Source organism: Elgaria multicarinata, chromosome 7, assembly GCF_023053635.1.
Source record: "Elgaria multicarinata webbii isolate HBS135686 ecotype San Diego chromosome 7, rElgMul1.1.pri, whole genome shotgun sequence".
NCBI classification, from domain to species: Eukaryota; Metazoa; Chordata; class Lepidosauria; order Squamata; family Anguidae; genus Elgaria; species Elgaria multicarinata.
The window spans coordinates 34,293,628-34,308,410 of record NC_086177.1 but is presented as its reverse complement, the minus strand read 5'-3'; the positions used below and the strand labels follow the sequence as shown (position 1 = coordinate 34,308,410).

General features: G+C 43.0%; 1 protein-coding gene across 1 annotated transcript in view; it reads right to left on the bottom strand.

Moving 5' to 3' along the window:
* Positions 1-14,468, bottom strand: part of GCNT2 (glucosaminyl (N-acetyl) transferase 2 (I blood group)) — a 47,672-nt gene extending 33,204 nt beyond the window's left edge. Inside the window, exon 1 of the mRNA XM_063130362.1 lies at positions 13,534-14,468. Within this exon, the coding sequence (XP_062986432.1) occupies positions 13,534-14,455 (922 nt within the window). The 5' untranslated portion in view covers positions 14,456-14,468. The remainder of the gene's footprint in view (positions 1-13,533) is intronic.
* Between the last annotated feature and the right edge of the window lie 315 nt (positions 14,469-14,783).

Genomic DNA, 14,783 nt, shown 5'->3' with positions numbered 1-14,783 from the left:
GCCGCGTTCAGAAGGTGATGTTGCACAACTTCTGTTTGGTACCATGGCAGGGGTGGGCAACACATGGCCCATGGTCTGGATGCAGTCTGGTATTTATTTATTTTTGCATTTATATCCTGCCTTTTTTCCTGCAAGGAACCCAAGGCGGCGTACATAATCCTCCTCTTCTCCACATTTCAGGAACCGGTCCGGTTATTAAGATCTGCAGGAAAAGTCCTTTTGAGGATACCAGCACTCACAGAGCCCCATTTGTTGGGCATGCATGAAAGGACTTAAGAACAGTGTGAGAGCCAGTGTGCTGTAGTGGCTAAAGTGGGAGTCTGGAGATCTGGGTTCTAGCCCCCACTCAGCCATGGAAACTCACTGGGTGACTTTGGGCCAGTCACAGACTCTCAGCCCAACCTACCTCATAGGGTTGTTGTTGTTGTGAGGATAAAATGGAGAGGAGGAGGATTATGTATGCCACCTTGGGTTCCTTGGAGGAAAAAAGGCAGGATATAAATGCAATAATAAATAAAAAACAAAAATAAATAAACATAAGAAGAGCCCTGCTGGATCAATTCCAAGGGCCATATTGTTCAGCACTCTGTTCACACAGTGGCCAAACAGCGGTCGACTTGTATCACTCCCAAATTGGGGAATGGTCTCTTGTTAGAGGTAAGATTGGTCCCCACTTCTGACTTTTCCAAAAGGAGTTAAGGCCCATGTCTTCAATTGGACCTTTTAAATTGGGAATCATGGTTTTAATGCTTTAATATGGTTTTATTGCCTTTTTTATGTATTATTGCTTTGCTTTGTATTATTGTATATGATCTTGGTGACATGCAAAGGCTACTAAAATAAAACATGAATAAAATACTAATAAAATAAAATACAATTCCCAGTATTCCTTGGCTGTGAGTCATGATGACTAAACAGGTTTGAATGGGTATCAATCTCTGGTGTAGACATGCCTTACTACTGTTCCTGAACAGTTTAGGGGAAATGGTAGTAGAGCTGTTGGCACCGATTTCGGTGGGACTGTGAATCCATTCTGGGTTTCAATCAGAATCAGCTAGAACTCTAAAGGAGCTACACAAAGTTCTGAATCTATTTTGGAGATGGGGGTTCAGCACCTCAGAAATTGGAGCCACCAACCTCCACTGGAAAATGGTGGCATTTTCTTTCTGTACAAACTACACATACACACAAACACAAAACCTAACCCAGATGCCGAATAAAAAAATATGTAACCTTGATGCTATGCATAAGGGGAAGGACAGCATGACTAAACAATGGCTCCCTGAATGCCCCACTTTGAGGATGTGTCCAGCCTCAAATACTGAGCTGTCAAATATGAGGCTTTGTTTGCATGCAAGAAAGCATAAATTTGACCTCAATGTGACTGATAGAGAAAACAGCTGTTTCTGTTTATCTTGCTTAGCAATAATTGTTTAGCTAGTTGTCAGAGCCCACATATTTCTCATGGTTGAATGTCCACACCCAGTGCTAGCTTGGCATAGAGAGCTAGTTTGGTGTGGCACAGTGGAAGCATCTTAGCCCGACCATCGCATTGTCTTGCCCGTCTCTTTGATTTCTGTGGGATCTATTCCCCAATAAACATATACATTGATGGTGCTATATAAATAAATAAATAATAATAATAATGATGCAGCTGTAGTGCGGTATTTTTGTGATGTGGCTAGAGTTGTTCTTGTTTTGGACTACACCATCATCTATGCTGATCATGCCAGTCCCTGTTCTGCCTTTTGACTAGCGAGAGTCATCATAGAGTTCATAATGATCCCCGTAGGGTTTTGCAGATGTGACACGTGAAAGAACTTCTGGCTAGGAGCATCCCACCTATGTCAAACATGAGCAAACTTCAGGTTTACATGACCTACGTTGATTTTTATTCTGAGATCCACCAGCCAGACCCAGATACAAAAGATATTCACTTTTGAATTAGAATGAAAGAATGCTGAGTGGAGAGATTTGTTTTAAGTACCAGAACAGCTTGCAGTCCTTCTGCACAAAAATCCACTACTGGTAATCCCAACCTTTCGGCATTTCAGCAGTATAATTTAGGAGTGGAGAGAGTAAGAAATCCTTGCTGATATAGTGAAAGTCACACAAAGATCTACTAGTAGATACAGAGCTACCTTCTGCCCGCTTCTGGGATGGTCAAGCCATGTGTCAAAACCCACTGGTTGGGTACAATATGAACAATTCCAGGATCCAGCTGAAGGAAAACTGGCTCTACCAATGTGCACCATCTGCTGTACTGTGAACAGCTCCCATTACAAGCTCTTCCCCTATCTTTGTTTCAGAAATTTAACAAAACTTATTTAAAAACAACAATGAATTGGATATTTAAATGAATGTACATTCACACGGCACTTTTTCCTGTCTTCTTTTTCTCCAGTATTGTGCCTTTGGAAAGATCCAGAGCAGATCAAAGTGTACACAAGTCAGAGGCAAGTTTAGCAGAGAAGGACTAACCTTGCCACCAGAACCATTGCTGGGAATTAAAAAAAATTGGGGGAGGCAGGCCCATAGGACACTAAGCGGTATAAAATGTATGCATGCTAATTCTCTCTCTCTCTCTCTCTCTCTCTCTCTCTCTGTGCAAATTTAAAAAGAACTACAAGGATTTTTTAAAAAAAAATCACAAATGGCAAAGTCAGTCAATTAATTTCCCGTCCAAATCACACCAAATAAAATGTGTTATTTATTTAATTTGTACACCAAAACCAAGGCATCCTAAATTGGGGGCATCTCTTCAGTTATAATGAATTTGCAATGGCTGTGAAGAGGTGTGGGAACGTGTTCAATAAAGTGTGCAATAAAAAAATAAAGAACCTTTTCATGAACTCTCTCTCACACACACACTCCACATAGAATTAAGGTTGGGGAAGGAGGGGGAGAACTTCCATTAGCACCAATGGAAGTTTTTTCTTTCTAAGCTTAATTGTCATACAGAAGGATTTTTTTTAGGGGGTCCCAGCATGTGGGGAAAGGACAGTTAACCCTTCCCTTCCCTGCTGTGATCCTTCTTGAAAACTGCCTCCTGCATAGCAATTAAGCTGAGGGAAAAACCTTGCATTGGCACTAAAGCATACTTAAGTATCCTTGATTCAGGGCCAGGACCCTTTGGGGCCAAGCCTAGTTTGCCACCCAGGGAGAGACTTTTGCAAAAAAGAATGGAGAGTAGAACTCAGAACAAAGGGCAATTCACCTTTCGAGAGGGGGGGACATGCACATGTGCACAGGCCACAAGCGCACACACACACGCACGCACACACACACACACACACACACACACACACACACACACACACACGAAGATGTAAAGCCAAGTGGGAGACTTGCAAAGGACTGAGAAGGGGATACTCTCACAGTACAAATAATTGTTTTTATTCCCCCCCCCCCCACAAAGTAACCAGCCTTAGTATAAAGAGTACTTTAACATTTAATTTTAAAAGAGCAGACAGTTGGCCTGATGCATGGGGCAAGATATACACCTGAATCAGTATTTGAGTCAATGATAGGTACATCGGCCCAATTCATTATGAGGATGGGGGAAAGTTGGGAAGAAGAAAAAGTGCTGTGGAATCCTGTTTAAGGGTACATCTGGATGTAGACGGTAGGAGCAGGGCCGACGCTACCATTAGGCCAACTAAGCAGCCGCCTAGGGCGCAGACCTCAGAGGGGCACAGTACCGCCCTTTAAGGGTCACAGTTTTATACAAATTAGCTGCTTTAAGAAAAAACACAATAAAGGGAAAATATAATAGTTCAGAAACTCTTCTTGAACAGCTGAATCGAAGTTGGCAAGTGTGTGTGTGTGTGTGTGTGTGTGTGTGTGTGTGTGTGTGCAAGTAGCTTGCCTTGCCTAGGGCACAAAATAGTCTAGCACCAGCCCTGGGTAGGAAACACATACAGACACACACACACTCTAAACCAAGAATGAAAGATTTCTTATCAGGTGCAATAGGAAAGAAGCCAAGTGGGTGACATTTTGAATGATATGAACACAAGGAAGTGTGAGAAAGGCAATAACTGTAGCTGCCAAAGGTTGTTTAAGGGTTCACATCATAAAAACAAGAGTGACTGTAGGACACTGATGGCTCATGTTTAGATAGGGAAAAAAGTCCTACAACTCCCAGCATTCCCCAGCCAGCCATACTGGCTGGGAGTTGTAGGATTCCCATCTAAACATGCATAGGATTGCACCCTAACATACTTTTCTCTGGCTTCTAGCATTTCCATCACTGGCCACCACACCTGGAAATGTATTTATTTAAAAGAATGTCAACCTGTCTTTCAGTTCACACTGCCCTCACAAGGCAGCTTACAATATTGCAAAAACTTGAACATACAATTTACAATTAAACACACACATGCAGCAGAACATAGCATATTACCCAAGTTGTTAGGATCAGAATAACTGCAATGCTATGCATAGTTACCTGGGGCAACACTCCATTGAACTCACTGGTGCTTTCTTCTGAGTGTATAGCTTCCAGCTTATAAAACAAGTTAAGCTTTAACTAAAGAGCTCCAGGCAGTTCAAATGCAATCATTCACTTTTAATTAGAAATGCAAACCATCTTGCAAAGAGTGTTGCCATTCCTACAGTTGTGGTAAAGTAGTTTTGTTTACAAAATACAGGTAACATAATCACGATAAATTCGATCACTCTCTAGGGCTTCAGAATTTTTCCCAATGCAAACTGAAATTTTCTGTTGCAAATTACCCAATGAAAGTTAGGGTAATTTGCATAGGAAAACATTCCAACTCAGTTTCCCCTCCTGGAAAACCCACAACACTAAGTGCTACTGCTAGAAAGTGCACAATACACACACACACACACACACACACACACACACACACACACACGGCTTCCCTGAGAGGAGAGCGACTTTTTGGGAGCTACCATTGGGAGGTCCCCCAAACACCTTCAAGCAGTTTCACTGGGCCTTCTCTGCTCTTCTCTGGCAGAAATATTCCCTAATAATGGGAGTAGGTGTGGGTCTTCACTGATCTCCTTCTCCAGGGACAGTTATAATAATTGTTCTAATGAGTCAAGAGATCCCAACCTGAGCATCCAGAAGTTCATGAGACCTCACCAGGCCCTGGTTCTTTCCAGACTGGACTATTGCAACCTGTTGTATACAGGGCTTCCCTTGAAGCAAATCCAACGCCTACAGGCTGTACAAAATGCAGCAGCCAGTTTGGTCAAGGGGCTCCCAAAGTGGTCTTCTATCACTTTGGTGCTTCAAGAGCTCCATTGGCTGCTGGTGGCTGCTAGGGTGCGCTACAAGGTCTTGTTGACCGTGTATAAAGCCCTGCATTGCTTGGGTCTCGGATACCTGAGCACTCGCCTTTCTCCTGTGTCTCACCATTGGCAGACTCGTTCTCAGGAGCAGGGTGCCCTGATGGTCCCCCACTACAAATTGGAATGTGTGGGGGCCAGGGCTTTTTCAGTGGCTGGTCCCCGGTTATGGAACAACGTGCCACTGGAGATTAGACAGGCTCCCACTCTCAATTGCTTCAAACGCCTTTGTAAGGCGTTTTTATTTTCACAAGAGTCTGGGGAGGAGGTGGTTTAAATTGGGGTTGAGGGCTTTTAATGGTTTGAGGGTGAGGGTTTTAATGGAATTGTCTTAATGTGGGTTGAGGGTTTTAATGGAATTGTTTTATATGTTATTGTAAAGCGCCTCGATGCCAGAAATGGTGAGGCGGTGCTATAAAAATGCTATAAATAAATAAATAAATAAATAAATAAATAAATAAATAAATCTTCCTAAGCATGACAGTATTTTTTAGTCATTTATGCTACTTATAATATGATTAAGCACTCAATATAATTAATGAATACAGTGTGTGTCTGTCCCCCCACTCCAACTGATTTTTTTGTGGGCCAATCAGCCACGACAGGAAAAAAAAGGCTCCCAATCTGTGTGGCACACATTTATCTAGGGACAGCACCATTGAACACAGAGGAACGTACTTCTGAGGACACAGGTCTAGGATTGCACTGTGATGCAGAGAAGTATTCTTAATCGAATACGAGGACAATTTATTCTAGTTTCTTTCCTTCCAATGCTTGATAGCATTTGAGGCATGTTGCTAGAATAACTCATTGATACATTACCGGTAGAAGGCGCTGAAGGACAAATCACTCAAAGGTTTGGCAAGCCATCCGAATACAATTTAGCCTGTTTTGTAAGGATTCCTTTTTGTTCTGTCTATCTTGTGTTTTATTTCGTTTTTTTAAATGGTCTATTTCTGTCCTAATGGACTGGAAGCCTGAGAATTAAAAGATGCTGGGTGTGTGCACTTTGCATATGATTCATTTCCTTTGCAGAAGTGTAGGCAATAGCATAAAACTTGCAACACCCCACATGATGATCTTTACCAGCCTCCCCCAACCTGGTGCCAGGCCACCATACCAATATGGAGTGAAGCAGCTCCAGCAGCTTCTTCCCAAAGTTCTCCCTGTTTGTTGAGACCAGCCTGAAAACGGAAATGTACTACATTTCGTTCAAAGCATATTAAACAAGCATCAAGGAATGGATCCATCATAAGAACTGAAAATGGTGGGAGTCCTCTGATATCTTAAAGGGCCATTGCAAACTTGGCTTTGGAGCCCTGGCTGAGGAGCCTTTGCAGGGAGGAAAAAAAAAAAGGGTGTGGATGGGTGTGAGAAGTGTTAAGCATCCCCCCTCTCATCCTGACACTTTTACCTTCTCCAATAATCCTACCCCTGGGCACAATGTTGCCTTTGCAGATCTGCAACAGGCACCTCAGGGATGCAATTCTTGCTGGAGGGGTCGTTGTGGTATGAGCTTTTGATGAGGAACTTGTACCCTGTGACACATTCCCTCTCCTGCATGGGATTATCCCAGCTATCTTGCCTCATACCAAAGTGCTTTTATATAGATCAGGAGCTCAATGGACCAGCTAAGTAAACAAGAGGCCCCAGATTCAATCCATGTGTCATGTGTGCACCAGTCAACGGGCTTGCTCTGATGGCCGGCTGCCTCAATTGGCCCTTAGGGATACATTTAATTTTTCCAGGTTCCCTTCATCTCAGCCAGCCACACCTCCCCCATATTCATTTGGTTGATCACGATGGCTATTTTCCCCAGAAGACCTGGGGGATCACTTTCCACTTCATGTAGCTGAAAGCTCAGGGCATTTCTACATGAGGCTTTTATTGTGTGTTTGTGATTGGGCACTCAGTTTTTCCCATCAACTTCCAGGGCCCCTCCTGTGATTTGTGGCCATTTTAGTGTGGTTATTGTCAACAATTTTTTATTTATTTTTATTAAGAGCACAATTTTATTGTGCTCTTAAGTGCAATTAATTCCCAGTGAATTTCTGGAATCCTGCTATAATGCAGCGATTCCACAGCACCATCTAGTGGCTATATAATGAAACATATAGAACTTGCCTAGAAAGAAGCCCCTCTGAAGAAAACCCCACCATGTGTAAAGGAGGCAGTCTTAATCCCACAAGGAATCTGGAAGCAGAACCCTCGTAAAGGTGTGGGGGTTTAGCTTCATGTGGAGAAGACCTAAGTTTATCACACCAGTGGTAACCTAGGGATGGGGCGGGGACTCTGCAAGCCAATGGGATCCTGCAGCCTCCAACCTTTCAATACTTCCCCAAGTCTCCAGCTACTCCAGAAATGGGAATTATTAATTCTTCCACAACTTTTGCAAAAAGGTGGAGGACACTGAGAAGTTTCAGTTCAAAACTTAAAAGCAAAAAAATTACATTACCAAGCAAGACATATTGTGTCCGCCCACTTTCGTTGCACTTATTCTATATGCCTCCCCAAGACTGTTTTTTTTTTTTTTTTTTGGATGGTGCTTCTGAATTGTTCTATTGTGTCCTTCCTTTCTCTTAGTATACTTCCCTCCCTGCTCTTTCTCAGCTGTGTGCAAATTAGGTTATATGCAGTAGGGCTGTGCACGACCCCCCCGATCCGCTTCTCTTCCAGATTCGCAACTTCTGGATCGGGTCCACTCCACTCTGCTCCGCTCTGCCTATGGTCTGCTCCGCTTCGCTGTGGAGCTCCGGATCCGGATCGGAGCTCCGCTTTCCCCCCCATAGACTTGCATTGAAATCCAAAAATGCCTACAACTTTTTTTCTGTTAACGTTAGAAACCTCAAACTCGGCACCATGATAGCTTATCCATGTATACACATGCATACCAAGCCTCAAGCAAATCCAAGCATCCCCTGATTTTGGGGGGATTTTTGAAAATGTGATACCCCATTTTCAGACATGGGATTTACTCCGACATTTTTACAGATAAAAACTTTGAAGCAGGCACCCTCACAGATGCCATCTAGATTCACATTCATGGCAAGTTTCAAGCAAATCCCATCATCCCCTGATTTTTGGCGGGGCTTTAACCTCTAACGCAGCACCCATAACCCCAATTCACACCCCTTTCGATATCTCCGTCAATTTTCAAGTTAGAAACCTCAAATTAAGCACCATGACAGCTGATCCATGTATACACATGCATGCCAAGCCTCAAGGAAATCCAAGCATCCCCTGATTTTTGGCAGGTTTTTTCCCTTTTAACTCACCCCAATTCAAGTCCCATGCTAGAACTCCGTCAATTTTCACATTAGAAACCTCAAATTAGGCACCATGACAGCTGATCCATGTATACACATGCATGCCAAGCCTCAAGCAAATCCAAGCATCCCCTGATTTTGGGGGGATTTTTGAAAATCTGACACCCCAGTATCTCAGGGATTTTTAAAGCTGCAGACAGCTCAATGGGCTTTATTTATGGCCATTTCAAAGGAAATCCCAACATGCCATGAATTGGGGAGTAGATAAACCTAAATATGAATCTTCTTCCACACTTGAAAAATGTATTTGGAACTTCAAAAAGTCTAAGTGAGCACAGGAACGACTTATTCCCTGAGTCAAAGCAAGACACACACAAACCATCCCTGCAAGGCGGGCACAGAGGAGGACAGGCAGCACTGGGAGCAAGCATGCCCGAGGCTTGTGGGGTTGAGCCACAAAGCCCATCATGTAGTACAGCTCCCAGGCACCAGGCGGGCAGAGAGGGTTTCAGAGTTGATTGACTGCATTGTGATCACAGCCATTATTAAACAACAACAAAATAATAACGTTAATAATAGCAGTACTAATTAATATTAATAGCAATAATAACAATAATAATAACAACAACAACAACAATAAGAAGTTGAACCACAATGAAAGCCTGCCTGACTTCACTGAAGAGGAAAAGCCAGGAGAGCTTGGGCTATGGGGTGTATAAAATATAATAAATAAATAAATAAACAAAGGAGGAGTGGAATTAAAAGCAGCAGTGTTGCTGATTAAACAACAGCAAGATTTTTTTAAAAAAAGGCTATGTCTGTCTTTTACCAGTAAGAGGAAAGTGGATGTGCCCAGGGGGAGGGGGAACTGTGCCAATTTGACTGGCCCTAAGTACCAGTCTTTAAGAAGCTACCTGACACTTCAACTCATGACAGGCATAGCTTCTCCACTGGTTAATCTTTGGAGGGTTCTGATGACCCTCCAAGGACAGGAGTGCGTGCACTGGGCACGTCGACATGCCCTAGGGGACCTCATCCCCTTGCACCATATCTATTCAGTTGTTCACCAAGGTTAGGGTGAGTAGCAGTGCTGTGTTTCCTATCTGTTATTTATTTGCTTAGTATATGATTTCAGGTTGTGTTTGTGCGTTTGGTGGGGCTATTGTTTAAAAAAACACTGGGAAAAGTCCGTTCAGAGACTAAGAAAGAAAAGTTTCCCAGTATCCCAAGTTACTAAGTATCCCATTTTGCTTATCCCCCCCTCCAACTTTGGGATTGGAGGATGCTTCATCAGGTGATCATGATTGGGAGTTGAATCTGCCTCTCAGCACTTCAAAAGGGTACCTCTCCTGCTTTTTTTTACCCTATTTTAAAAAAAATTCTAGCAAGCAAACCGCAGCACACAAAGTGCTGAAAATAGGCTCAAAATGACCCCCACCCACGATTCTCTAAGCACAGTGAGTTTCAAATAGATAGCTTGAAAAACAAAAGAGTTAACCACTAATCTTTTCCGCAATGCAATCCTATGGGCGAAAAAATTCAAAATGGCGGGCGGAGCGCTCCACGAAAAGAGGAGCAATCTGCTTATGGTTGCTTCTCTTTACTATGCTTCTCCAGCCCCCCGATCCGCTTCTCCTCCGCCTGTAGCGGAGGCGGATCACCCTGATCCTCTTCTGCTTCTCTGATCCAAGGAGAAGTGGATCACAGCCCTAATATGCAGCCTTGTCTTGTCAATTTCCTTACATGTTACCTACTTGACTTCCCTGCTCCCCTTGACAGCTGAACCATACAAGGAAATTGACCAGGCAAAACTACACATCTTGGACAGCTGAATCTGTACTCTTATGCACTTGTGAAAGATTGCCAAAAATAGATAAAGAAATGAATACAACCCCATTTGTGCAATTTAGAGATGATGATGATGATTAAAAAGGCGGATGAGCAAGTGATGGTTTTTTCAAAGTGGCAGCCATATGAGAGCCAGTATGGTGTAGTGGCTAAAGTGTTGGACTGGGAGTCGGGAGATCCGGGTTCTAGTCCCCACTCAGCCATGGAAACCCACTGGGTGACTTTGGGCCAGTCACAGACTCTCAGCCAAACCTACCTCACAGGATTGTTGTTGTGAGGATAAAAAGGGAGAGGAGGGGGATTATGTACGCCGCCTTGGGTTCCTTGGAGAAAAAAAGGTGGGATAAATAAATAAATATGATGTTTCCTATGGACGCCCCCCCTCCAGCCCTCTTCCTTCTCCCGATGGAGCACTGTTGCTAGATGGGTAAAATCACCCTTCTACAGCCACCCTGCACTGGATACATATTTGGAGGCTTCTGACTACCTCCATAGGATGGTGCCCCAACACCTTTATTATGCCAGAAGGTTTTGTGAACTACTTTCAGTTTGTTCAGATGTTAGTAGCTCGGTGTGAGGTGGAGAGGGAAGATGGGGCAGTCAGCTGAGGCTCAAAATTGAGTTCAGTAGGAGTTCTTACTGTCATTCTACTTGAGTATTAGCTTCCTTGAGTGTCATTTTTTTTTCGAAGGAAGGGAGGGTACAAATCAAATCAATCAATCAATCAATATTTGGAACTATGTCAAATGTCATACGAAAAGAGAAAAAACACTGTCCATTAGGTCCCCAGGTACCTCTCTGCCAAAAGGGAGGTAAGCTTTGGTAAGCACTGCCCTGGAACGTGCCATCACTCAAGGAATCCCTCCTGTGTTTCATGAATAAGAGAGAGCAGAGAAAGGTCGCACTCGCTGGTCAGGCCCCTGAGCCCCCAAAATGCTTTCACTCTTGGACAGAATAGAAATGTAATGAATGAATAAATGCCAGCTTCTCAGCTAGCCACACCTCACAGCATTCAACAGTAGTGGTAAAGGGGGGCTATGCATGTAAGGGCCCTTCATGCTTTGGGGGATTCTAGCCAATCAGGGTTTCCAAAGGCATGGAGGAGCTCTGTATGCATAGAGCTCCTCCATACCCTTGAGAGCTCTTTGTGTAGAGCTCCTGTCTCACTAATACCAAATGCCTAGGGGGCCAACGGAGCAGTAAAACAGAACAACTGGGTTGGGTACACTGGTGACAGTATAAGCAGTGATAATAGCAATGAAATAACAATGATGATGAAACAATTTAAAATTATTTAATCATTGAAAACAATTACCAATATATATTGGGCCACTATAGTATAACGTTTAAAAACTGACACCTAACACGTTTCGACCAATGTTTTTTGTTTAGGCAGCACCTTGAGCTATTGTGATATTATTATTTGATCTTCATATGTGAGACTATAGCAGTTCCTTGCCAAACCTCCAAACCCCATCCTCCTTTGTGGAGCCTTTGGCCCCCTCTACAGTTTCTTGGGGTTTGTATTTTTAAACCTTTTGTTTTATTCACTGTACTTTTATGCTATGTTACAGCTAGTACCAGTGAAGTAGCAGAGTAACAGCGGTTCTTAACTATGAAATCAGCAAAGACCAAATTAACTTCAAGACAGAGTCTATATTGTTTGGTACAAAAATAAAGTATTTTACTGATAGAAATAACACAGTTATGGCAAGACAATGCACACTAACATACTCACATACTTGGTCATAGATACAGCTTACAGCATTTTTCACAGCAGCAGAGAGAGCATTTAATCTGGTTACAATGATCCAAATCTCTCTTTATATACACTTCCCTGAACAAATGATGAAACCACTAATTGGCAATCATGAGAAAATTACACTTGTGCAACATCTCAATTATTCAATAAAGTCCACCTGCAAACTTGACCTTTAAGCTGATTGACTGATGCTGAGTCTTCAGTTCTTCCAGGTTTTGCAGACTTGTACAGAAATATGGAAAAGTACAAAAACCAGTCCAGTCCAGGACTTCAACACAGTTATCTATTTTAGAAGATGTATAGTTCTATAAGTCTACATATATTAGAGGAAGGATTGGCAAGAGTCTTAAGTTGGTTTTAACACTTCAATAGTGCTTTACTGATATTTGTGTTGTATGTATTGTATTATACAAGAGTGTATGTTTACTTTACCACGGAAGAAGACCATTGGTCGAGACGCGTTAGGTATCAGTTTTTTAACATTATACTACAGCGGCCCAATATATGTTGGTAATTGTTTTCATTGATTAAATAATTTTAAATTGTTTCATCTTCATTGTTATTTCATTGCTACTATCACCGCTTATATTGTCACCAGTGTACCCAACCCAGTTGTTCTGTTTCACTGCTGCATTGTAAGGGGTTGGGAGAAATTTCCAGTTTTTACATTTTGTAGGTGCCAAAGGGGACCATGGCCAGCAGGTATGTCTACATTGGGAGGGGGGGCATATGGCCAATGGCCATGATCCCACCCACCCCATTATGTGTTCACTAAATGCATAAGGGAGTTCATATGAACACCCTATAATGTTACACCTGAACTGAGAGTAGGACTGAGCGAGCATAGGTTTTCAACAATGCTTTAACTTTTCCCCAACCTGTCTTAAATCCTACCCATCCCCCATCCCCCCAGTGCTGGCTGCATCATGGCCTGCCCAAAACATTTCGGTGCTTGAGACACAGCAGAAAATGCTCCCCTATGCAGACACACACACACACACAAATCAAGGTGCATTGTTTCTAAGGCCAATCAAGCTATTTTGGTACCTGAGGCAGAAAATTCCTCAAACGCCTCCCCTGCTCCCGGGCAATACAAACACAATGACATTATGTTAAATAAATAACCATTTGCTGCCCTTTCATGCTGTCCCAAATCAGCTTCTGCCTTACTCTGCCTAATGGTAGCGCCGGCGCTGGTCAGTATTATACCAGTGTAACAGGGTTATGAGATGCTGGTGTAAGAGTTATAACATTCCTATCCCCACCCAGCAGGCAAAACATGGATTGCACTGTGGATCAATTCAACAATAACAGACCAAACGTGGAGGAAACAAAGCATACCTGGTATCCTGTTCAGTGTCACCCAGAAATGTTCATCGGGACTATAGGTGTCCTTGGACCATTCTAGGAGGTCAATGGAACGCTGGTCTTTGAGTATGAAGTCTGCAAATGCCCTTGTAAGAGCAACATAAGCAGAGCCGAAATAGATGGTCAGATCATGCGGAGGAGACTCTTTCCATACAAACGTCCCCAGCATGAAGGTAAAGAGACTGTACACTTGTTCTCTGTAGATGTACTTCGTCCTCTTGATAATGTGAGGGGGAGGCAACACCCCAGGAGTGATGTTCCTCCCTTTCAATCCTTTCAGGTACCAAACTATTTCCTTGTTGGTTTTCAAGGGGAAATCTTGCCCACACGTGTTGAGGAGGTATTTCCAGGGCACCACTGATCTGACAAGATCTCTCATGCAGTTCAGGTCAGCCTGGAGTCTGGATATCCCACCATAAACCACCAGCTCTGATTCCGAAGCAAGGAAAGCATTGGGGAAGCAGCCCAGCAATTTCTTCACCTCTCTCTTAAACTTGCCTGCAGCCTTCTTATCCACATGGACACAGTAAACATTCTGGGGCATATAAATAGCTCTGAAGAGCCTCTCAAAAGTATCAAAGTCTTTGTGCAAAGTTACAATGTAGGCTAAAGGAAAGGCAGCTTCTTCTGCAGAGAGTGTTTGGGTAATGTAGTGACTTTGGTTCACATAATCCAAGCAGTTCAATTTCCCAAAGGATGTCTTCAGCATGTTTTCTTTCACAAAAAGTCTCTTTCCTTCAATAATAGCCTGGCAAGCATCTGCTAAGGCAGACACAGCCGACTGGTTGTATGACCTTGGGATGTTTGTATCAGGTAGTTTCATGGTATAAAATAGGATCAAAAGCAAAACGCCAAAAATTAAAAGCACCAGAATGCGATGTAATTGTAAATTCATGCTGAAAATGGCTGTTTTGTCCAATCCTAGGTTTAAAAACACAAGATACACAACATTCAAAGTGGTGTGGTTTTTATAGCTAGAAACAGTTTCCCTAACATTATACTGCTTGAAGAAACAAAGGCATCTATCTAGCCCAGCTTTCTCAAAACTGGTGCCCTCTGGATGTTTTGGACTACATCCCCTATCATTTTCACCTATCATGACCAATGGTTGGGGATGATGATCCAAAACTCATGTGGAGGGCACCAAGTTGGGGGAGGCTGATCTAGACCATTGAAGGTGCAAGATGGGTGAGTATCCAATAGGGGTGTGCACGGACCCCCTG